We start from the raw sequence: 23,667 nt of genomic DNA, 5'->3' as shown, positions 1-23,667 counted from the left end.
CAGTGGTGTTATTTGGGCTGAGCCAGTACTGCCCAAGTGCCCCAGTCCAGCAGAGAAGAGGTTAGCACAGGGTCCGGTTCACCATGAGCCTTTGTGGAAGAGGGAGGATGTTAGGCCCAGATCTTCAGAGGTGTTTCGGCACCTAACTCTCATTGATTTCTAGGCCTTTGAAGGTCTCAGCTGTAGTCCCTATCATCCAGCAAAAATCCAGTGTTGGTGATTTTTGTCCATGTCTCCATTCTCCTTGCAGTGTCAAGTGGATCCTTCACTTCCCGTCCTCAATTATCGCATACTGTAGCTGTGAAAAAGCTGCTGCGTTCCATACTAGGGATGGCTGCATTTCAGGGGTGGGTGGAGTGATCCAGCATCCTGGAGACAGTAGTTTGCGTTGGTTCTAAGCAGGTTAAAGGGGCCTTTGTTCACTACAGGTAACACCTGGGAATGGGAGAACTAAAACGGAATGAGATGAGAGGCCAGCGCCTGTTGTGTGAGAGCCTGATGTAGACGGCCGAGTTCACTGATCCCTGGGATGGTCTGTTTTCTATGGGCCTGTCACGCAGCAACGGGTGACAGAAAAGCTCCTTTGAATGGGACTGTAATCCCCCACCCACCCCTACTCCCCATAAATGGCAGTGAGCCTTGAAGACCAGGGCAGTTTCTGCCACTACCACTTAACTCACCCTTCAGTGACAAGGTGATACCCCCATTTTACGTGTCCAGCAGTTGTGGCTGTCCTGACAGAACAAGAAGCAATGATCTCAGGTTGCAGTGGGGGAGGTCTAGGTTGGATATTAGGAAAAACTTTTTCACTAGGAGGGTGGTGAAGCACTGGAATGGGTTATCTAGGGAGGTGGTGGAATCTCCATCCTTACAGGTTTTTACGGCCTGGCTTGACAAAGCCCTGGCTGGGATGATTTAGTTGGGGTTGGTCCTGCTTTGAGCTGGGGGTTGAGGTCTCTTCCAACCTTAATATTCTATGAATGATACCATGGAGGACTCAAGGAGAACTCTGTTACATTACAGAACCTTTTGTAGCTGCTGCAAGCCTCCAGTGTTGGCTCAGCCAGAATCGATCCCAGGATGGAGTGGCATGCCAGCCACCGCCTTGCCTCTGACAGCACTTAAGGATTCCCACACTCCAACCCAGGGCAGTGGTACAGGAACAATATGTATAGTGGGGGTGCTGAGAGCCATTCAGCCAAACTGTAAACTCTGTATATTATCGAAGCCACTTCAGTCCAGGGGGTGTGGCTGCACCCCTAGTTCCAGCACCTGATCCAAGGAGTAGGGGGAGAGAAGCTTTTGCCACTGGCTCCCTGTTTACTTTCTACACTTCCTGCCCCCTCCATCGGCCCCCCAGCACACCCCTCTTGTGGCATTTGCAAAATGCTGAGGTTATGCTGAATGAAAGAGAATCTCCCTGGATGTGCTAATCCTCCCTGTGTTCCTCTGTTTACTGGACTGTTTCCATGTACACCTCTACCTCGATATAACACTGTCCTCGGGAGCCAAACAATCTTACCGCATTCTAGGTGAAACCGTGTTATATTGAACTTGCTTTGATCCACCAGAGTGTGCAGCCCTGCCTGCGCCCCCCCCCCCAGCACTGCTTTACCGCGTTATATCCAAATTCATATTATATGGGGTCGCGTTATATCAGGATAGAGGTGTACTGTGTATCAGAGACAGCAGCCCCTGTAAAGGAGCTTAGAGCTGGGGGGTGAGGGGAGAGAGTTTGAAGAAATCAGGCATTTCAGGATTGCACAAAGGCGCCTCCCATGCAGCCCATGTGTTCACTGGGCCAGGGGCTCTCACCTTATGCAGCACCGCTGAGTTTTTCCTAAGAGTTGTGGGGCAAGTGCCAGCTCATGAGAGAATTCACACACACCGAGGAACCCTTCCAAATGCTGATACCCATAATCCTTTGCCTTGCCTTTAGTACCTTCCATCCATGCATTGGTCATTACAGAGTGCAGTTTCTCCTCGGAACACTGCTCAAGCATTTGGCCCCTTGACATGTTTTTTTCCCAGCTGTAAAATGGGCACAGAGGCTGTGTTGGTGAAAGTTAGGACTAGAACCCATGAGTCCTGGCTCCCATTCTGTAACTGGTCCACACATCTTCCTGTACTGTCTCATGTCATCTGTCTAGAATAGATACTGGTCCTTATCTGGCCTTCACCATAATATCTGAGCAGCTCAGCATCAATCTCCACATTCCTGTAAGGAAAGGGGAAGTATTCTCACTTTACAGATGGACACCTGAGGCATAGCATTGCTGGTGTGACCTGCCCAAGATCGTGTAGGGAGTCTGTGGCAGAGCTGGGAATTGAATGCAGGTCTTCTGAGCCCAGTGCTCTCCCCATTAAACAATACTTCCTACTATTACTGTGGTGGAGGTGGAGTGGTTTGAAATGCAGCATTGCTCTGTCGTGGGGCAGGGTTCGGCTCCTCGAAAGGCCAGCCAACACCTAATGGAGAATTATACCCAGTAGGAGCAATTCTGCTCATATCTCCAGTGCATTCCTCTCCTTGTCATTCTGCTGGGGACACAGTTTCACAGCAGCTGTCACAAGGAGAGGGTTATTGCTGCTTCTGGTGGGCACCAAGAGCTGTGTCTGAGTAATTGTCACAACAAATCAGAAATGAAACCTGTGCACATAACATCTGATACCCACGCTGCTTAGCTGTGCCTGAATCTCACAGCTTTCCGTTCAGTTGTCCACCTCTCAAAGGCAAACTGCAGTGATTAGCTCCAGTACATTCAGAGGCTAAGTATTTATTCTGGAAGGAGATGAGTGAAATGGGAGTTTTTAGATCTTTTTGGAAACAGACCCCATTGAATTCTCTTCCTAACCAGGCTCAGGGGTGATACCGTATGAATCCTTTAACACATTTCTAAGGTGTATGCCTGCTTGGCACTGGCTGCAGTAATATAAAGCCTGTATTACGGTGCAGCTTCCTTTATAAGCCCCTGGGTGTTCGCCGTGTGCTGCTTCTTTGATATTCAGGCCACTTATTGAGGTGCTAAACTTGAGGCACCCAGCTTTTGGCTGAAATTTCCTTGAGTCCCATGGAAAGTTTAAATAAGTCTGCTGTAATTTATATTCTGAAGGATGGTTCCCCTTCCAGTCCCAGTTCATGGCTCTTCGCACTCTTCCTCAGCTGTGCACATCAAATGCCATGCTGAGAAGAACCTTTTCAGACTGGCTCACAAATCCTTGCCTTCTGTCGGAGAGGTTGTGCAAAGCATTAAGGGGCAGAGGGAAGGGTGATAGGCTTGTGCAAAAAGTCTGTTTTGGCTTTTAAAGTCAGAGATGCTTTAGGCTGTAATAATAATCCCTAGGTTTTCCTTTTCCCTAGACTGCAGGTATGTGACATGCACACTCCAGCGGTCCTGCTGAGCTGAATGATAATGATTCGCATTTCCTGCTCGTGCAGAAGTTAAATACAGCTTTAATGTGACTCTAATTCTCTCCCAACACAAAAATTTTAGGTAAATCTTTCTGCTTCGGTTTCCACTGTGGCCCTTTCTCCTTTAAAAAGGTGAAGGGACACGGCATTTTTCCCTGCCAGCCAAGCACCAGGAGGTACTATGTTCTCAGCCTGGAAGTGCCTTCTGCTGTTTCCGTTGTTTGTTGCAAAGGGAAAGCAGGCCAGCTTCTTCAAAAGTTCCAGCCTGTGAGCTCCAATGGCAATAGCGAGACAGAGTTAGAAAGAAAATGCTGTCAGGGAATATTGCGTCTTGTGTTCACTGCCTTGGACCATCTCTCTAGTAGCGTACGGACACAATACTTTATATGTATGCATATCAGTTAAAGGACGCTATAAAAATAAAAAGTATCAGCGTTGCTAGAGTTGAAGGCTTTTGAAGGGGAGAGGTTCATATTTTATTGGGTTGATGAGTCTGCTTCTGACACTCTATGTAGAGTCTTTGTGACTTCCCTAAAATAAGGCACAATTTTTTTTAACAATGAGAGTAGTTAACCGTTAGACCAATTTGCTGTGGGGCATTCTCCATCACTTGTGGTCTGGATTTAAAGACTGGATATCTTGTAAGAGAGATGCTATAGCTCAGCCAGAAGTTATGAAGTTGGTGCAGAAATTGTTGGGGGTGGATCTCTGGTTTACAAGATGCAGGAGGTCAGATTAGATGATCGTGATGGTGCCTCGAGGCCTTGGAATCCGAATGTTACCCTGGCTCACTAGCTGACAGAAGGGTTGTTTACGCTAGTGGCTTTTTAACTGGAGTTAACCAATTTACCTAGTAACTTGAGTTATCTCTCTCACATTTGTACCTGCTCAGCTGGCGTGTGGGAACCTAGAACAAGTAGTTATGGAGTGACCAGGGTCATGCTGATGTGGTGGGTGACTAGTGTTGATTAGTAATCAGTTACCTGGTGGAACAAGCTGTTGTGGGACAGGAGGCAGAGGGGGCCCAGACTTCCAGTCCAATGCCAGAGAGGCTGTGGCTAGCAAGAGGCAACTATAAACTAAGGACACTGATCAGGATCTTCCAAAGTGACTGGCAATTTTGGGAGCCTACTGGAGACACCTTAAAGGCGCCTGTCTTCCAAAAAATGCTGACTGCCCTCTCTGGGAATCAGGCCCCTTTCAGGCATTTCTAACGGGACACCTAAAATCACTAGTCACTTGGGAAAACCTTGGCCGCAGCTAGTCACGTGTGAATATTGCTACCCCCTGTTGCCATAGGCAGTGCAGGGGTCAACGCTGCTCTGTATTCCCATCTGTCCCTTCTCTTTCTAAATATATACGTCATTTAATGACCACTCCCCTCTTGCTCTGACAGTTACTAGCCAGGGGATGTCTGCTGCGTATCTGCCTGGGGAGATGAGTGCCCAACCTCAGAAGAGAGGGAACAAACAGGTTACAGTCTCCCAGCCCGGAGAGGTCAAGGTCATTGCACGGGTCTGTCATTCATGTGTGCCACAGATGGGGAGCATGGGGCGTGGGTTGGGCTGAGATAGAGGGCACCCAGCATTCTGTGCCCACCGGTTACAGATAACTGAGTGATGTAGTAACAGTGCACCCTGAGTTGAAGATCTCTGGGCAACAGGAATTGCTTCCTCCTTACAACCTTTAGGGCACCAGACACTCCAGCTAGAGTGTGAAGGAGTTAGGCAGTGGCCTGTCCCCAATTCTCCTGGCCTGGGGTCACACAAAGCTGGGGGGAAGATGCTGCACTGCGGGAAGGAATCTAGCAGCAGTTTGAGGAATTCCACCTCCTTCAAAACTCCTTCAGGGGCAATGTGACTCTGAACTGTCCCAAGCCAGGGCAGTGTGAGAACTGCTTTTGAGTGCAGAGCCTGATAGGCTGGTCACACATGAGCATTAGGCCTCACTACAGTTGTTATAAACCAGATCGGTGCCATGGCTTGGGAGTGATGTGTGTGGACATCCCTGACCCCCATTCAGGAAAAACAGGAAATTTTGCCATCAGAACCGTAGCGAATCTAGAACTTGGACTGAGAAGCTGCCGCCCTTCAGGTAAATGAATTTCCAAGCCCTGTTGATGGTGAATGTTCCACTATCAGCCCCAGCTGTGCAGCATCCCCTGCCCCAGCTGTAGGCTGGCAGGCAAGTTTCCCGTATCTTAGCCTTCCATCTCAGAGTACATCAGAAGCCATCACTGTTTCCCCCTTCCTTCCCCCTCTGTGGGATAAAAACGTTATTACTTGAGAGCTACTGATTAAAAGAGCTGTGTGAGAGTGAAGAATTGTTATCCCCATTGTACAGATGGGGAAACTGAGGCATGGAGCAAGCGACGTGACTTGCCTGAGGTGACACCATGGGTCAGACTGGAATGGAGCCTGGGAATCCTGTGCTCTAGCCACTTGGTCACTCACATTGGAATCGTGTAACTAAATTCATGTTGTGCATTATCTACCGTTGAGCACCGTCTCGGGGCTCTGTACAGGCCCCTGTATCGATGGGAAGAGACTAGGGTCCTGCGCTTGCTGTTTCCTGAGATTTGCACTCAAATTCAGCTCGGTCCTAGAGGCAGCGGCATGGAAACAGCTGGCCCTGGGGTTGAACCCAGTGTTGTGCTGCCCTGCTCCCCCGGCTGCAGAAGGGGAACCGCTCCCTCCCTAGGGTGGTGGTCCTCTGAGGCGCAGGATGGGGAGGCTGTGGCTCAGTGAAAGTTGTTTGTGGTCAGATGTTACAAACCAGGAAAAGACCCCAGTGCAGTGGGACTAGACAGACCCCTGGGGGCAGCACTGGTCGTCCCTAGTGTAACCCTGAGCAAAAACTAATCCTCTGCTGTAACTGGAGCCTTGAGCTACGGAAAGGGACTGGGGGGTTCAAAGGAGCTCCCTTCGCTCTGTGAGGTGATTCCCTGCACGGATCTACTCCGCAGGGGCTGCATGGAAACTTTCGCGACCCCCTTCTCAGTGTGTTATATGTCCCCAATACACAGAGGGTACGGGTCTGTTACAGCACCAGCTGTGGAATCCAACTTTTTAGCTGCAGCTGCAGAGACTCCTGCGTTCGGTTCTGGAGGTGCCCAGTTCCATCCTCAATGGGTTGGCCATGAGGGATGGAAAGAATGGTGCTCTCCTTTGGGGAAGCTTGCCCTGGGGCTAGATAAGGGTGGACAGCTTGACTGCTGCTTGTTCTCTGCTGACTGCAGCAGGCAGTAAACCAGAGTTCTGCAGAGCCTAGCGGTCCCTTTGTTCCCATGGTGATGGTGGTGCCCCTCTGAATACCCTGGGGTGGGAATGAAGCCAGGGTAGCCCCATGGGGCTCCAAGCTCACATGCAGGTGCACCTTCAGAGTGGATCTGTGCAGGCCATCTCCCCAGAGCAGCGCAGTTACCATGGCAAGTAGCCATTCTGCTCCCTCTGGGGCTCCAGAGAAGCAATGGTATGTTAGTAGTAGTAATGTGGCCTGAGGGCCCCGTTGTGCCAGGTTCTGTACAAGCACAGAGCAGCAGATGTGCTTTAAGGAGAGAGGCCCTGCTCCATTCTCATCCTGGGCTGCTGTTTGTGGTGTTCGAGCTTTGGGTCTTGTGTCCCATTTTGAGATGAAGGAGCTGTGAGGTAAGGCCAAGGCTCATCTGCTATTGCACGAGACCCTCTGCTGCTAGAGGAGCAGGAACACCCCCCCCCCGCCCGCTGTGGATGTTTGCAGTCGCACGTTGCTAGTTCACGGTGAGCTAAGGGCCATGCCCAGATTTTCCAGCAGCGCAGGGCACCTTGGTAACTTGCTGGGGGCTGTGCCAACTTCCATAAAATGCAATAGATTGAAAGTACTTTCACCTACTTATTGCAGAGATGTGGCCTGGAAAGATTACAGGTCCCAGCATGCACTGTTTCCATCCTGAGAGAACATTGCATGTGGGGACCTCTCAGTTCCCAGCGCCTCACCGGTCACCCGAACAACATGTAGCTTCCAAATAGCAAGTGAATCCGAGTGTGCTGCCTTGGGGATAAAGAACTGCAACACGCTCCGTCGCTAACTGTACAGAGACAGTTCCTTGTTACGGGCCGAGGGGACAAAGATCTCCCCATTCGCTTCTCTGCAAACCGCCTGACCTGCTGGGGATGCTTTTAAAAATAAAGAGCTTGCTAGAGAATTTGGCTTGTTCCCAGCCTGCTGTGTTTGACACCTGGGGATTGTTTGTAAGTTTCACTCACGCCCAATGTTATTTCTCTCATCTCTCTGCAGGAAAGAATCTCTACACGAATGAATATGTAGCTATAAAATTGGTGAGTTTCTTTTCCTTCCCTCTCAGTGTGCTGTCCAGGTTAGCTAGTGTTTCAGAGCCTGGCCTTTGACTAATCGGTTAAAATGTCTCTAGCTGAAGCAGTTGTTACATAGAGGCTATGTAAGATGCGTTAGGAGGTGGTTGAGAACCTAATGCATGCAAAGCAATTAATGCAGTTACCAAGCCGTGAGGTTTGGGCGTGAGAAGCGTATGGCTCTGAAGCTCTGAGTTAGGATCAGCTGGATCATGGCAACTCCAGAACTCTCCTAGTGTCCGCCACACACTAGCCATCACTCGATTGGTGCCAACGGGGAGTCTCAGCAGAGAGCCCAAGAGAGAAAAAGCCATGAACCCTGTGTTATCCAGGTCAGGATGAGAGGCACTCAGGGAGCTTCAGTATTCCCTCCTAGGCTCCCATCGGAACCTTTCCCCAGCACTGCATTTCTTCCCATGCCACCTGGGACAAGGCTGCCTCCTGCTCAGCCTCCCCTTCCATTGGCCTAGCAGCAGAGGGAGCAGGCAGCCTGTTGCTGTCTCCCTTCTTGCAGTCACCACCCATCACGAGGTGTCTAACAAACTCACCTGTGGAAGCTGCATTTCTCTGCTTGGAGCAGCACTCCATGATTGGGACTGGCCCCAACCCGTATCTGGAATGCGGGCCAGAAAGGGTTGGGGGAATGGGCCCAAGTCCATATACCCCAGAACTGGCATCATGGGGTAGATGTGCCAAGAAGGGTAGAGAAACCTTGCATGGCAGAGCCTTCCACTCAACAGCAGTAACTCAAGTGTCCCTTTGTAGCTCAGTAAAAGCAGCAAAGAATCCTGTGGCACCTTATAGACTAACAGACGTTTTGGAGCATGAGCTTTCGTGGGTGAATGCCCACTTCCTCAGATGCATGTCAGACATGCATCTGAGGAAGTGGGTATTCACCCACGAAAGCTCATGCTCCAAAACGTCTGTTAGTCTGTAAGGTGCCACAGGATTCTTTGCTGCTTTTACAGATCCAGACTAACACGGCTACCCTCTGATACTTTGTAGCTCAGGTGAGTGAGAGACTGGAATGTGAGGGGATGAAAACCCCATCTGTTTGTGGAGCTAATGGAACTGCTCCTGTGTGAGGCACTCCAGCCTCTGAGCCGGTGCTGTCCTAGCTGCACAGACATTGACCCTCGCTGCGTCCTAATCTGAGTCTTTCCCCTCGTCCGGTGCCCCAGGCTCTAGGGGTGTAATTGTCTCTGCTTTCTCTGCATGGCACTTTCAGGGTTCCCCGGAGGGGGTGGCTAAAGCACGGGGCATCGACCTAACTCTCCTCCCAGGGCAACTGCTGGTGAACCTCCCCAAAGCTCCAGCCGACGCTGAGGGTTTTAGGAACTCTCACCCTGTGTGCCTGAGCTGTCTAGTGGCAAATCCCCATGTGTCTGGCCCCTGCTTTGGGAAATGCATTGCAATAAAACCGTTTGGGCACTGAACACACTGGCTTCGAGCAGCCACATGGACTTGCCACTAAGCCCAGGGCTTTGGGAAGGAAGCGACCGTACAGCGCAGTTTGCCAAAGACCAGTTGCGTGCCTGGCGTGAGCCAGATGTTTTCCAGAGAGGCCTGTAATGAAAGGCTGGACGGAATACAGCACCCCTGAGATTCCTGGTGCTAAAAGAGATTCTGTCAGAGGGAGAGTCCTGGGCCAAGCTTCCTGCTCAGTTACTCTGCCTCTTGGCCCATGGTGCCAGAAGTGAGTGGGATTGCCAAAGTACAGATTCTCCTGCCTCTCTCCTCCCTCCCTGCCCCAAAAGCGACTGACCAGAAACAAAGTCAGAGCAGAGAGATCATCATGTCTGGCCTGGAGTCTCCATTATATCTCAGCCCCTTTGCACCACCCTGGCCTTTGTGTAACTGAGGCCTTGTGCTTTGTGGTGATGCCAGTCCCCTGCTGGGATGATTTCCTGCCATGTCCGTTCTCTGTCTATCAGAGGGATTAATATTAGAGAGGGAGAGGAATTATTTAAGCTTAGTACCAATGTAGATACAAGAACGAATGGGTATAAATTGGACACTAGGAAGTTTAGACTTGAAATTAGACGAAGGTTTCTAACCATTAGAGGAGTGAAGTTCTGGAACAGCCTTCCAAGGGAAGTAGTGGGGGCAAAAGACATATCTGGCTTTAAGATTAAGCTTGATAAGTTTATGGAAGGGATGGTATGACAGGAGAGCCTAATTTTGGCAATTGATCTTTGATTATCGCCAGATAAGTATGCCCAGTGGTTGGTGATGGGATATTGGATGGGATGGGATCTGAGTTACTACAGAGAATTCTTTTCTGAGTGCTGGCTGGTGAGTCTTGCCCATATGCTCAGGGTTTAGCTGATCGCCATATTTGGGGTCAGGAAGGAATTTTCCTCCGGGGCAGATTGGCAGAGGCCCTGGAGGTTTTTTGCCTTCCCCTGCAGCGTGGGGCATGGGTCACTTGCTGGTGGATTCTCTGCAGCTTGAGGTCTTCAAACCACAATTTGAAGACTTCAATAACTCAGGCATAGGTTAGGGGTTTGTTATAGAAGTGGATGGGTAGGGTTCTGTGGCCTGCTTTGTGCAGGGGGTCGGACTAGATGATCACATTGGTCCCTTCTGACCCTAGAATCTATGAATCTATGACCTACATTCTCTCCTCTGTGTCATTCTTTGGTTTCCATTCATTTCCTGTAAATTAAGAAAGTTGCCCAGTGGATCAGATGTCTACCCCTGAGGGTTGGTCTCCATTTCATGCTGACTTCCCATAGACCAGACCCCTTCTCTGCTCTGTAATGAACGTTTGGGTGAGCTGTAAAATGTGCTGCAGCCATTTGCCTTGCCTGAAGTCAGGGCATTTGAAGTAAGCAGCCCTTCCTGAGACCCTGCATGTCCTGCTCATTTGCTCACCTCCTCTCTTTCTCTCACTTCCCTCCAAGGAACCGATAAAATCACGAGCCCCACAGCTGCATCTGGAATATCGGTTTTACAAACAGCTTGGAAATGCAGGTAAGAAGCAGCTGTGTGTGCTGAGCACTAGGAAGGGGCCCAGCTGGCCTGGAAGGACAGGAGTGGGGGAGTGTGTACAACTCTCATTGTAACCATGACGCTGCAGCTTTGCCCGCCATCCCCAGCGTAAGCTGCTGAGGCCCATCTGCTCCGCTGACAGAAGCAGGTTTTCCATACGCTTCTCATCTTTGATCCCCTTTGTTTTCATTTCTGTGCTAGTGTCGGGGATGCGGCTGAGCTGCTTCGGGTCATCTGGGACCCTCCTTCCCCAGCACTCCCCTTCCCAAAGAGAAGGGTGTCCTGCACCCCAGGTGATGGGGCTGGGTGGGGGGTGTCACCCCTCCAAGCTGGGACTGACCCTGGGACTCCCGATAAAGGGGAAGGTGCGAAAGTGTGTCTCAGCCAGGAGAAGAGTGGTGGCCATTGAGTGCCAGCAGCCTCTGTTCCTGGTGTATGGGTGGAGTCCTGTGGGGTTCAGATGCAGCTATACCCTTTCGCAGTGTCCCAGCTCCTTCTGGCCAGCGCCGGAGGGCTGGATGGTGTTTGGATTGTCAGACAGGTTACTGGGAAGGGTCATCTCCTACCCCCACAAACAAACCTCAGGAACCTGGTGTGCATCATACATGGTGCCTCCATCTCCCTGCAACACAGGATCCAGAAGCTAAGCTTGTCCTTCCCTCTCTGTCCCCAAGTCCTCCAGCACTGAAGTAGAAGGGATTGGCTGTGAGTTGGGAGTGGGGGGCTGCGAGTCAGGAGTGAGGGGCATCGCAGAGCTATGGGGGAGCTCAGGGCTGGAATAGCAGGGGGCTGTGGGTCAGGAGTGAGGGGCCTAGCACCAGCAACAGGGCATCTCCTCCAGAGCCTCTAGTTCCTCCAGCCCCCTGCTTTTGTCCCTAGACGCTACCTGGCTGGGGTGCTGCCACCACCTGGCTGGGGTGCTACCGCTGGGAGGGAGGGATTTTTCCATCTCTGCAGCAGCTCGGCACTGACTCCCCCACACTCGCTCTTGCAGAAGGAATTCCTCAGGTTTATTACTTTGGGCCCTGTGGGAAGTACAACGCCATGGTGCTGGAGCTGCTGGGACCCAGCCTGGAAGACCTGTTTGACCTGTGCGATCGGACCTTCACGCTCAAAACCGTCCTGATGATAGCGATACAGTTGGTAAGCGCCCCCGCCCCCTGGGCTCAGCCCGTGCGTGCAAGCAGCTGGGAAGTATGGCACGCCCTGCCATCGAATCCCCCGTGACCAGCTCCCCCACCCAGAAGGAGGCAAAAGCACCCAGTGTGTAACATTCTCATTGGGGGTGCAGTCAGGGTTTGGCAGGCAGCTTCCTGGCCCGAAATCAGCAGGTTGCATGTTCCGCACCAAATCAAACGGCCCTAGAAGGAGGGGAGCGATTGGGGGGATCCAGGGGGATCCGAGAGCAGGAAGGAATTCTTAAGAGACGTGTGGGCTGATGGGGAAACTCCTGCTGGGGAGCCCCATCTCAGGAAGTCTTCCCTCATTGGATGGCTGTGTTGAATTGGAGACAGTGTAGCCTAGTGGATAGAACACTGCACCATGACTCAGGAGGCCTGGGTTTTATTCCTGGCTCCGCCACTGACCTGTTGGGTGTCCCTGCCTGTTTCCCCATCTGCAGACCAGGGATAATGGTGCTTTATTTCTCTGTGAACTGGAGGTAGATTCATGTTGCTCAGAACTCCCAGGTGTTGGCAGGAGTCAGCAGCAAATCCAGGCTCAGAACCCATGTGGCCGACAGACCCTGTCTGGCCTGCCCTTTGTGGGGAGCTACAGCCCACAGAGACTACACCTCCCAGCCTGCACTGCTCCATGGAGAGAGACAGCCTCCAGCTCAGGGTGGACCATGGCATGCTGAGAACCATAGTCCTGGCAGGCTGCAGCTGGTTCTGGTGTAGGAGCACTCAGATCAGAAGGCCACATGCTGCACCATCAGCTTGGCCCTGGGATTGCTGGAGGTTTTTCCTGGGATCTATAAAGCTCCACCCCTAAAAACAATCCCTTGCTTGGGCTTTAAAATATAATACCGCCAAGCTCTTATGTAGCACCTTTCGTGGCTGGGTCACAGTGTGTACGTGTTTATCCTCCTGGCCCTGGCAGGGTAGGGCTGTTCGGTGGAGAGCCGAGGTGCACAGACGCTCGTCCAAGGTCACTTGGGGAGGCTGTGGAAGAGCAGGGAATTGGATTCCAGGCCCCACAGGTTTAGGCTAGTGCCCTGACTGTCCTTCCTCTCCTGGAGCTGGGTGGGTGAGTGGGGATCCAGCGAGCCTGGCTCTGAGAGCCAAGCAGAGTGGCTGCTGGCTTCAGTGGAGTTACCTCGGTTTGAGATGGGGCGAGAACAGAAGGGGCCCAGGAGTCCGGAGTGAAAGGCCGAGCATTGTCCGTGCCAGCAGAGCAAGCCTGCCCACGGCCTCCTGCTGATGCCAGCCCCTCCCTCCCAGATCACGCGGATGGAGTACGTTCACACCAAAAGCCTGATCTACAGAGACGTCAAGCCGGAGAACTTCCTGGTGGGGCGGCCGGGCAGCAAGCGTCAGCACACCATCCACATCATTGACTTTGGCCTGGCCAAGGAATACATTGACCCTGAGACCAAAAAACACATCCCCTACCGAGAGCACAAGAGCCTGACGGGGACGGCGCGATACATGAGCATCAATACACACCTTGGGAAAGGTACCGTGCCCGGCTGTCACTGGCATTGCCCAAGGGAGAGGGAGATGGGGGGTAGATAAGCCAGTGGCTCCCACACGGCCCCAGGCCCATGTTTCCCCGGCTCTGTGCTGAGAGGCAACCAGAGGTGAGGCAGATCTATGGGGGAACCTGTCCTGCTCCACCGGGGTCTCATCTTGGCTGGCGTCTGCCCCAGGAATGTTCCTGTCCCTCGTATTGCTCTGGGTAAAGGGCACCTGCGAGAGAGATGCCTGCAGCTGGGGGGCATTGATTTCTGACAGTGAGATGTCATGGGCTGGGGGTAGCTATGTCTGCAGCCGAGTGCGCTTGGAGCACTAGCGCCCGACCACCAGTGAGCTAATGTGCTGCTGGCTGCTGGGCCCTGCCACAGTGGAGATCAGCACTGCTGTGGGCAGGACAGGGGTTGCCTCTGTGCAAGTCCACATGGCGTGTCAGCCTCTTCAGGGTCAGGCCAGGAGAGCCTGTAAGACGCTCAGCCTGCTATCGCTCATTTCATTCACCCCGATGAAACCCAGCCGCTAATGCCATGCACCCCAGTCCGGCTGCCTCTAGTGCCTTTCTCCTGGTCCTGGTGAAGCGAGCTCCCCAGAGCCTGGTCTCATTCTGTACCAGCCCTTCTCCCCGCCCCGCCCTGGAGCCCAGATGCAGCAATACTAAGGGTTTATGTGGTGCTCGAAAAGCCCTTTGTTCAGCTTTGCTTCGTCTGAGCAGCTCACTCCCTCTCATGAGCTGCCCTGGGATTCTTGCACTGATGGAGCTGCCGTAGGATGCGACAGGATGGTGGGGCTGGGGGTAGGGTATGGGGCAGCTCTGCCCTCTGCACGTGGCACTTACCGTTTCTCTCTCCTGCCCAGAGCAAAGCCGCAGGGATGACCTGGAAGCACTAGGGCACATGTTCATGTACTTCCTGCGGGGCAGCCTCCCTTGGCAAGGGCTCAAGGTAAGTGCCAGCTGGCTGCTGGGGTGCTGAGAGAGCACAAGGGCCTGAGTGTGTGTGTCTCACGCGGCTGGCATGGGGGCGCGGCGCATCCGCAGAGACCAGGCTGGGCAGGAGCCCGCTCTGAGCTTGCGGACAGAGTAAAGTTAACATGGGCACTGATAGCATCAACACACGCTCATGTGGGTGCTCCGGTTCGAGCCTGGGTGCCTGGCTGGCTGGCTGGGCACTGTAGGATGGACTTAAATGAGGAAAATGTGAGTAATTGTCAATTCTCCGTCGAGTGATTGTTCACGTCCATTTCAATTTGGTGTGTGCATGCTGCGTGCACAGACGTTGGAAACTTTTCCCTTAACAGCTCCTGTCGGGACAGCAGGGGAGCCCCTGGAGTGGCGCCCTCATGGAGGTGTATATAGTACCCTGCCGGCCCGACTCCCCTTCGGTTCCTTCTTACCATCTGTGGCGGCGCTGGAACATTCTCTCTCTGTCGCTTGCGAGCGATCCCTTAGCCTTCCAGTCTTCTAGTTAGAGTTGTTCTTACGTAGTTATCAGTTAGCTAAACACCATTGTATCCAGGTGTCTAGAAGCTAGTTCCAGCACCAGCCTTGGGCTGCAGGGAATGCCGCAAGCCCAGGGTTTCAAAGCTAGTCTGTGCCTAACAGCCACCCCCACAACTTCTGTCTCCAGAGTCTGGGAGAGGCTCATCAGGCCAAGTGCTGCAAATTCTGCAAGGCCTTCAAGCCGCACACGAAGAAAGAAAGAGACTTTCGCCTTAAGCAGTTGCTCATGGAGGCCGTGTTACAGCCACCAGCCGCTGACCGACCGGCCCCGGCTTCCTCGGTGCGAAGTGCCCCAGCATCCATGCGAGACCCAGCACCTCCCAGGCACTGTAGATCGCCGGAACCGAGACAGAGCGACCATCCTCGGTGCCAGTCGACCTCTCCGGCACTGACTAAGCGTCACAAGAAAGGGGAAAGAGGGCACTCCCCCCAGAGAGCTACTAAGCCACTCAAAGAAGCTCCCGGCACACAGACAGCTTGTGGGCCCAAGCCAAGAACTGGCACCGTTGACTCCGGCACCACAGTACCCAGCAGATTCAGTGCCAACTAATGTCTGGAGGAGGGTCCTTGAACAGCACCCCCCATGCCCAACACTTTCGAGGCAGCGAAAGACCTCATTGATTTGTTGGCACCAAACCCCTTCCCGTGCAGGGAGAAGCCTCCGGCAGCATGGTGCCTGCATGCCAGTCCATGACACCATCGGTCGCCCGGCTCTGGAGTACGGCACCGACAACCTCACCAGCAGTGAGTGCAAGACACCAGTTCCCGTCCCGAGACTCCCGGTACTGTTCACGGTCCCGGCCAGCCAGGCACCGCTCCCCGGTATCCTGCGGCCACTCAGCGTTCGGCACCGCCCTGCTCGTCTCCTGACTCCAGTCACTCTAGCTACAGCAGACATCGAACCGTAGCTAGCAGACAATCCCAACCAGCATGGCAGCCACTATGGCCTTCTCCGAGTCAGTGGCCCTTCTGGACCCCATGGGCCTAGCACCAGCAACAGGGCATCTCCTCCAGAGCCTCTAGGTCCGGACACTCCATGTGACATCATTCCAGGTTGCCACACAGGCATGCACCAAGGACCCCCAAGAGCAACTGGTGCTCTCAGGCCCAATACCCGAGGCGGTGCCGAGCACTGTGATACCCTGAGAGGTGTCAGCCCCCCAGGGCCCTGAAGTGACCCCTAGGCATTTGGGGACACAAAGGAGGGTCTAGATGAGGGCAACGTACAGCACCTCACTTCCTCCTCTTCCCTAGATGAGGTGGTGGTGGGAACATCAGTCTCAGGACCGCCACTGATTGACCACAGGGCTCACCAGGAGCTAGGATCACCCTGAATATGGGTCTCCAGGCGGAAGAAACGGTGGAGCAGGAGGATCCGATGGTGGATATCCTGACACCCGAGGGTCCCTCCAGAGTCACACTCCCTCTCATAAAGACCATACAGATGAATTACAACACTATATGATAGACCCCGGACTCAATCATGCCAATGGCCAGGGCGGTAGAATGGAAATTATTCACTCCTTCCAAGGGCCATGAGTTCCTGTCCTGCCATCTAACTCCATTCCCTAGTCGTTTCAGCAGCCAAGAAAGCTAAGCATTTGGACCTCTTCAGTAGGAAGGTCAGCTCCTTGGGAGGCCTCCAGCTACGCATCGCCAACCAGCAGGCGATCCCTTAATAGACATAACTTCAACTCTTGGACGGCTGTGTCCAAGTTTAAGGATAGCCTGCCCCAAGACTCTAACTCTGAGTTTGCGGCTTAAATCGAGGAAGGAGAGGCAGTGGCTAAGACTTGGCCACAAGCCTCCCTTGATTCGGCTGACTCTGCAGCCAGAACCATTGCCTTGGAGATAGTCATAGAATATCAAGGTTGGAAGGGTCCTCAGGAGGTCATCTAGTCCAACCCCCTGCTCAAAGCAGGACTCATCCTCAGATTTTTACCCCAGTTCCCCAAATGGCCCCTTCAAGGATTGAACTCACAACCCTGGGTTTAGTAGGCTAATGCTCAAACCACTGAGCTATCCCTCCCCCCAATGCGGCTCCAGGCATCAGGCCTCCCTCCAGAGGTCCAGAATACCCTCCAAGACCTTCCCTTTGAGGGCTCGGGCCTTTTCTCCGAGCAAACAGACTCCAGGCCACATGGCCTTAAGGATTCTAGGACCACCCTGAAGTCACTAGGGATGCATATGCCAGCACCCCAGAGAAAACCCTTCAGGCCTTAGCCTCCACAGCAGAGGCAGTATCAGCCCTGACCCAGGCAGGAGCCGTATCGCAGGCAGGGCAGAAATAACAGGTGTAGACAGAACAATGCGCCTAACCAAGGCCAGAATAAACCCAGCCTGGAAACAAGCAGGAGTTTTGAAGGCACGACCGTGGACAGTGTACCAACCCAGTTCCAGGATCTATCCCCACAGTTTTTAAACCGGCTATCCCACTTATACCATGCGTGGTCCCACAGAACATTGGACCACTGGGTCCTACTCATGGTACAGGTGGATACTCTCTCCGGTTCTCCTCCTTCCCTCCCTCCCACCCACCTTCCCATCCCTCTTCAGGGTCCCCTCTCAAAAGCAACTCCTCATGCAGGAGGTTCATTCGCTCCTCAGGATAGGTGCGGTGGAGGAGGTTCCACAGGAGCTAAGGGGGGAAAGGAGTGTTACTCCTATTACTTTCTAATCCCCAAGGCAAAGTGGGATCTTCGACCCATTTTAGACTTTCGGGGGATTGGTACGCGGCTCTCGACATGAAAGACACATACTTCCATATTGCCATTCATCCAGTGCTTCCTCCGGTTTGTCGTAAACCAGTATCACTTCCAGTTCACGGTTCTCCCGTCTGTCCACAGCCCCCCAAGTGTTCACAAAATGCATGGCAGTGGTGGCGGCCTTCCTGCGGAAAAGGCAGGTTCAAGTGTACCCATACCCATACCTCGACGACTGGCTACTCACAGGTCGTTCCAAGGATGAGGTCCAGTCCCAAGTGACGTAGGGGTGGCTGTTAGGCACAGATCCAGTCTCCCTGCTCCTCCTGAAACCCACAATGGCTCAGTGGGATACTGGGATGGTACTTGAGTTGCCAGGATGGTTGGGGGAGGGAAGCCCAAGGTCAGCTCCTAAACCTTGGCTTAGGGCTTTGGCCAGTTTGCTCCTGCCAGGCCATCCGGGCATGCGTGGCACTTGTCCACGGTGCCCTGCCAAGCTGTCACTCATGCTCTCCGTTCCAGGCTGACACGCTGAAGGAGCGGTATCAGAAGATCGGAGACACCAAAAGAGCCACCCCTGTCGAAGTCCTGTGTGAAAACTTCCCAGGTAAGGGCGCTGCTCGAGTCAGGAGAGCAGTGAGGGGCCCGTGCTCTCGCCCGCACTCAATAGACCAGACAGCCAGAATCTGAAAGGGGAAACTGAGGCACGGTGGGGGACATGACTTGCCCAAGGACACCCAGCAGGTCAGGGCAGAGCTCGGATTATTACCCAGGTCTCCTGAGTCCCAGTCTGGTGCACTGTCTACTAACTTTCACTGCCACCTATGGGTTCTGCACAGCTTGGTTCCCTGCAGCACCATTCACTGCAGCCTCACCCCCTCCTGCCCCACCTCCTATAGCTGGGCTTGCTGGACTTCTCCCCCAGCCTCTGTCTGCAGTGGAACAGGGGGCCGGAGAGGGGTAGGATCTCTCCCCATGGCTATTTACCTACAGCCGTCTCCATTCGGTCTGAGACCCTCCAGCCTCTGTGGGCATTTCCCTGCTGCCCCATTCCTCTCGCTGTGATGCTTCCCCTGGCCACGGCTTGCAAGCCGTGCTGAGTCCACTGTGCCTCCACAGAGGAGATGGCAACCTACCTGCGCTACGTGCGGCGGCTGGATTTCTTCGAGAAGCCGGATTACGACTACCTGCGCAAGCTCTTCACGGACCTGTTCGACCGGAGCGGCTACGTCTTCGACTACGAGTACGACTGGGCCGGGAAGCCATTAGTAAGTGCCGCTGAACGGAGGGGGGAGACCCCTGCCCCGAGTGCATGGCTGCTTCTGGCTCGAAGTGCATGGGAGCAGCAGGCAGAACTCGGCTGTGTGAGAGTACAGCTGCTTAGCTCCCCTCTGGCTCCTGAGAGGTTAGCTCCACCCATCCTCCTGCTAGTCCCTTTCCACGGCTCAATGCCTTGTCTGCCCTCCTCCCACCGCCCCCCCGAACACACACGTTGTCTCAGCCATTTGGACCCCTGGCTTCATTTTTGTTCTAGTGGGGCTGGCCCAAGCCAGTCCCACCCCAGCCCCCAGGAGTGAGATCTCTCCCCATATAACATGAGCCACAATCCTGCCCTCCACCTGCTCAGCCTGGGCCCTCCCCCAGCTCCTGGGCCTTCTCCCCACCAGATGGCAGTGAAAACCCAAGGCACGTACGGCCTGCATGGAGATTACTGGGCCTTTCTTGATTATTTTCCTCCTGGTGTCTTGATTGCAGCCAACTCCAATCGGCACAATCCACAGCGACGTCCAGGTGCAGCCTCCGAACAGAGACAAAGCACAGCCACACACCAAACACCAGGTGAGCCCCCAGCCAGTCCCAGCGACAGAGCAGCTTGGCCATGGTGGGGCGGAGCGAACCCATCCGAGCGCAGGCAGAACCAACCGATTCATAGTGGAAACTGTGGGGAGGAGGGGTCCAGACACCATTAGCCATTCCCGTGGGGACTGGGAGGCTGAGAGCAGGCAGGCATCTCCTCCGGCCGATCCAGGGGAGACATCGGCTGGCCAGTCCCTTTCTCTGTGGCCAGAAGGAAGGTGGCTGGTGTGGAGGTGTGGGGGAAATGGAAAGCCTTTAGGAGGGATGTGGAGGGTTCCTCAGAGAGGTAGGGCATAGACCCATGGGAAATGCAAGTCTGTAGGGTCTCTTGCCTCTGCACCCGTCCCAGTGGCGATTGCAGGGCTGTGCCATTGAGGCTGGCCGGGAAAGGCTGGGCCAGTGCTCTCGGCGCTGGATTGGCTTATGGGAGGCCTGGATGCTTTGGGAGGATGGGATGTTGGAGGCCCCAGTGCAGTTGGTACATGGCTGACCTGCTGTCAAGGCACCATGGGGCTTGGACAGCAGGATGAGACCATGTGCCTCATGGAGCCCTGGCTGGGGATCAGTTGAGACGTTGTCCTTGGGCTCAGCACTGACTGTAGAACCCAACCCATGGGCAAGACCAGCTCACTGCTGACGGGCCTTCAGGCCAGTCTCAGAACCACCTCTTGGAGTTCTGTCCCAGTGTTGGTGTCATGCAGCCCCGGTCCAGGTCCTTGAGCAACGTCCGGAGAGCTGTGGCTTCCCTGCCCCAGCACGTGCCCAGGTTCTTGGAGCGACAGTGGATAGGCCCTGCTGATGAGTCCAGAGGCCTTGAGCTAGTGGTGAGGCTGGCTTGGTGCAGTCCTAGAACCCCTTGCGGTGGGCGAAGGGAATGGGGTGTGTCGGGATTGCTGGCGGTGCCTGCCACGCTGGAATCGGCTGGGCGGCCTGATTCTGTCGCCCCACCTAGGGGACCGTGGGAATGCTCCGCTGAGTTAAACCAGCTCTGACGGGAGCTGGGCTGGCCAGCCGATTTGAGTCTCTCCATGCTGCCTCGTGGGGAGAGCCACAGGTGATATGATCGCCGCAGTCACCACTATGTGGAGGAGACTCAGCCTCTGTCTCTCGCTCTGGGGGGGGAGAGGGGGCATAGAGACATGAGTGAAGACAGATCAGGTCTGGGAGGTGCTGCTGAGCTGAGCTGGAATCTGTTCAGTGGAGCCCAACTTTGTTGCCAGCAGGAGAATAGCACATGGGAGCCTCGCCCTAGGAAGCAGGAAGGCACTTTGCTGAGGTGACTCTTCCCAGGGGCCAGTGAGGAATGGCCAGGTGGAGAGGGTGTGGCAGTGCTGGCTCTGCGGGGCGGGGAGAGGGAGAACTTTACCTGGCTTAGCTTCTAGGAAACCAGAGCAGAGTCCCAGGTAACTGGTCTCCTGCAGTGATGCTGCCAGAAGATGGGACAGCCAAGGAAACCCATGGAGTGGAGAGGACATTAGAGTGACCGGGCCGAGCTCCGAGTAATCAGCGCTCTCTTGCGACTTGTTCTCTTGCCCATGAGTGCCCTGACAAAGGGAGTTGGATTCCAGGCGAGGTTGCATGATCAGGACTTAGTTTAAAAACTGCTCGTCCCCAAATATGTAGGGACCAGCGGGTTTCACACCCAGCCTTTGTCAAGGCTCAGCCTCCTCAGCCAGCCGCTGGAGAGAACTGGGTTCCCTTTGCCTTAACTTACCAAAGAAATCCTCTTGAAGCCTGGTGCTCAGGAGCAGGGGTGGGACCTCAGGTCACCACTACCTTGGCCAAATGGAGCTGGGTTTGGCTTTTGGACCTGGTGCAGACATCAGAACCAGCTGGGTGCGGGCAGCACAGGCGAACCCAGCAGTCCCACTGCTTTTATGGAGAGGGAATATTCTCCAGGACTCCTGACTCATCCCCTAGTCTCAGTTATCCATGGGACCTTCTCTCTCTCTCTCTCTCTCTCTCTGACGGGGGCAGTCAGCGGCAGTGGCAAGAAGGGAGACTGTGGTAACATCCCCAGTGGAAGGTTATCCGCAGTGCGGTAACTGTACCAGGCTTTTTACAGAATGAGAGGCCCAGTGTGATCCCAGAGGATCTGTTACACAGGAGGTGCCAGTTCTTCGCTGTATCTAGATTCCTACCCAGTTTACTCTAAGCCCTTATCTTTCCTGAATCCTCTGGCTTTAAACACTGCAGGGATGGGAAGATTGACAGAAATTAAAGCTACAGATCTATCTTCATTCTGCAAAATCACATATCAGGCAGCATCGGCTCCCGCCCCTCTGTTTAAAACACTGCTTGTCCCCTCCAAGAGGCACTGCTCCACATGGCGAAACAGCTTCCGTCGCCAGCGCTTTCCAAAAGCCAGCAGCACGTCTCAGCATTGGCCAAAGCAGAGGACAGCAGACCAAATGCCGTCTGGACTAGTGCGCCAGAGACCTCGCGAGATCCTTGTGTTACGGTGGGGAGTGTGGGGGGTACGTGCGCACATGTGCACAAGCGAAGGTGTGAGTAAAGCGTGAACCCAGTCAACAGACCAGCAGCCAGTCAAATGGCTCTGAGTTCCCAGCCCATTCCAGTCTGCTGGGATTTCACTGGGGACCACACTGGTTTATTTGCCTTAACACACTAGTGCTGCTGTTTATATTTTTGCTTTTGCATGTCTTATTTTCTTGACTCCTCTCCCCCACCGTCCCCACCCCCTCGTTTCCGTCCTTCTTCTTCTGTTTTGTTTCCTGTCCTGCCGGTCACTAGCAGTCGCCCGAGGGGAACGAGTTGTGTGATCCTCAGGCTAGTCAGCAGCCTGCCGAGGAACCTCTAGGAACTCACCTAGCGACCAGCAGGCTTGGGGGTTCTGTGCAGGTACATGCAGTGTGCTGAGTGGGAGTGGAGGGGGCATTCCCAAGGGGGACGGGCCATCTGGGAAGGAGCCTGTCCCACAAAACTCTGGCTGCAGCAGCATCCTTTGGGCACGATTTGTGCTTATCCCCAGGATCAGGCCTTGCAGCCTTTTGTTTCTGTCTGTGGACGTGGAATCCCTGGCTTTGTCCCGTAAGCCTGTCCCCTGGTTCACCATCCCTTTCTAGAGCTCAGGTACACCCCTCCGCTCCTCCTCTTCCGCTTCCAGCATCAGTCAAGCTCGAAACCACGTCCGCTCTCAGATGTGCAAGTCATGCTTAATCCTGCCTTGTAGTCTTCCTCCTTTCCCGCTCTCTGTGACCCCAGCCCCTTGCAGACTGTCCTGGATGTGTGTTGAAGCACATCTCCACTAGGGTCAAGAATCCCCCTGCCACAAACTGGGGCAGCTCTGCTTTGTGTGTCTCATGGTGAGAGGGAGAAAATCACAGGCTTAGCTGGGCCCTGTCTCGGTGGATTTCACCCTTGTTCCTTGTAACTGGTTGCTCACTAATGCTTGTCTGTCTGTCCTCACTTGATTTGTTCCTGGGGCATAGCTTGCCCAACTCTCCCAAGCAGAGCTTTGAGTCCTGCGTGTTCTCCCTGGCTCCTGCTTCTACCACCGGCCTTTGTGAGTGGGCAAGGGACACCCAGCCGTTCTTGCTGCACAGCTCTGCTTCCTGTGGCAACGCACCCTCCCCCTTGCTGTGCTCTCTAGGCTCAGGGCTTGTCTTCACTGCAGTGAACTCAAGTTACAGCTCCAATGTGGGGGTGCTCTTAACACCAGGGGGCTGGTCCCGGGGGGGGGGGTGCAGGCTGCCGCTCGAGCTGGCGCAATGTGGCGGCTGTGGGCACCACCCCCTGGCTGCGGTGACAGTCACTGTGCCGTTCACATGTGGCCTGGCTGCTCTCCCCCCAGCAATGCTGCGCTGCTGTGAAGGCACAGCCTGTGTCACTGCGGCTGGGCGTGAGCTTGCGCAGCGCCGCTTCCCCCACTGCTAGGCAAGGCTGGTTAGGCCTTCCCAGGGAAGGGGTGGGGCACTAGGCCTGGACATCAGCCAGGTCACCTGGCCTTGCCTGGAGGGCAGTGTGGAGAGGGGATCAAACAGAGTTGCTCAGCTGCTGCAATGCTGGCCTGGCCACTTAGATTCCGTCCCCCAGGAGCACCGGGGGTGAAATCAGAAGCGAACCCTATCCAGGGACGACTCTAGCAAGAACAGAAGCGCTGGGAAGCAGCTGCTGGTTTCGTTTCTGTAGCAGTGTGTGG

At 54.2% G+C, this 23,667-nt stretch overlaps 1 protein-coding gene across 5 annotated transcripts in view; it reads left to right on the top strand.

Annotated features, from left to right (window-relative positions):
* The window catches only part of CSNK1G2 (casein kinase 1 gamma 2), a 97,196-nt gene that overhangs the window by 68,725 nt on the left and 4,804 nt on the right, over nucleotides 1-23,667 (top strand). For 3 of the 5 annotated variants that reach the window (XM_030540144.1, XM_030540145.1, XM_030540149.1), the window contains 9 exons: nucleotides 7,688-7,728; nucleotides 10,668-10,737; nucleotides 11,750-11,898; nucleotides 13,197-13,431; nucleotides 14,304-14,389; nucleotides 18,171-18,255; nucleotides 18,768-18,916; nucleotides 19,404-19,487; nucleotides 22,260-22,367. In XM_030540144.1, coding sequence (XP_030396004.1) covers nucleotides 7,688-7,728; nucleotides 10,668-10,737; nucleotides 11,750-11,898; nucleotides 13,197-13,431; nucleotides 14,304-14,389; nucleotides 18,171-18,255; nucleotides 18,768-18,916; nucleotides 19,404-19,487; nucleotides 22,260-22,367 — 1,007 coding nt within the window. The remainder of the gene's footprint in view (nucleotides 1-7,687; nucleotides 7,729-10,667; nucleotides 10,738-11,749; nucleotides 11,899-13,196; nucleotides 13,432-14,303; nucleotides 14,390-18,170; nucleotides 18,256-18,767; nucleotides 18,917-19,403; nucleotides 19,488-22,259; nucleotides 22,368-23,667) is intronic. The other 2 variants (XM_030540147.1, XM_030540148.1) reach the window with 2 other exon arrangements.

This window comes from Gopherus evgoodei, chromosome 22 (assembly GCF_007399415.2).
Source record: "Gopherus evgoodei ecotype Sinaloan lineage chromosome 22, rGopEvg1_v1.p, whole genome shotgun sequence".
Lineage (NCBI taxonomy): Eukaryota > Metazoa > Chordata > Testudines > Testudinidae > Gopherus > Gopherus evgoodei.
This window is presented reverse-complemented; position numbering and strand designations above follow the sequence as displayed.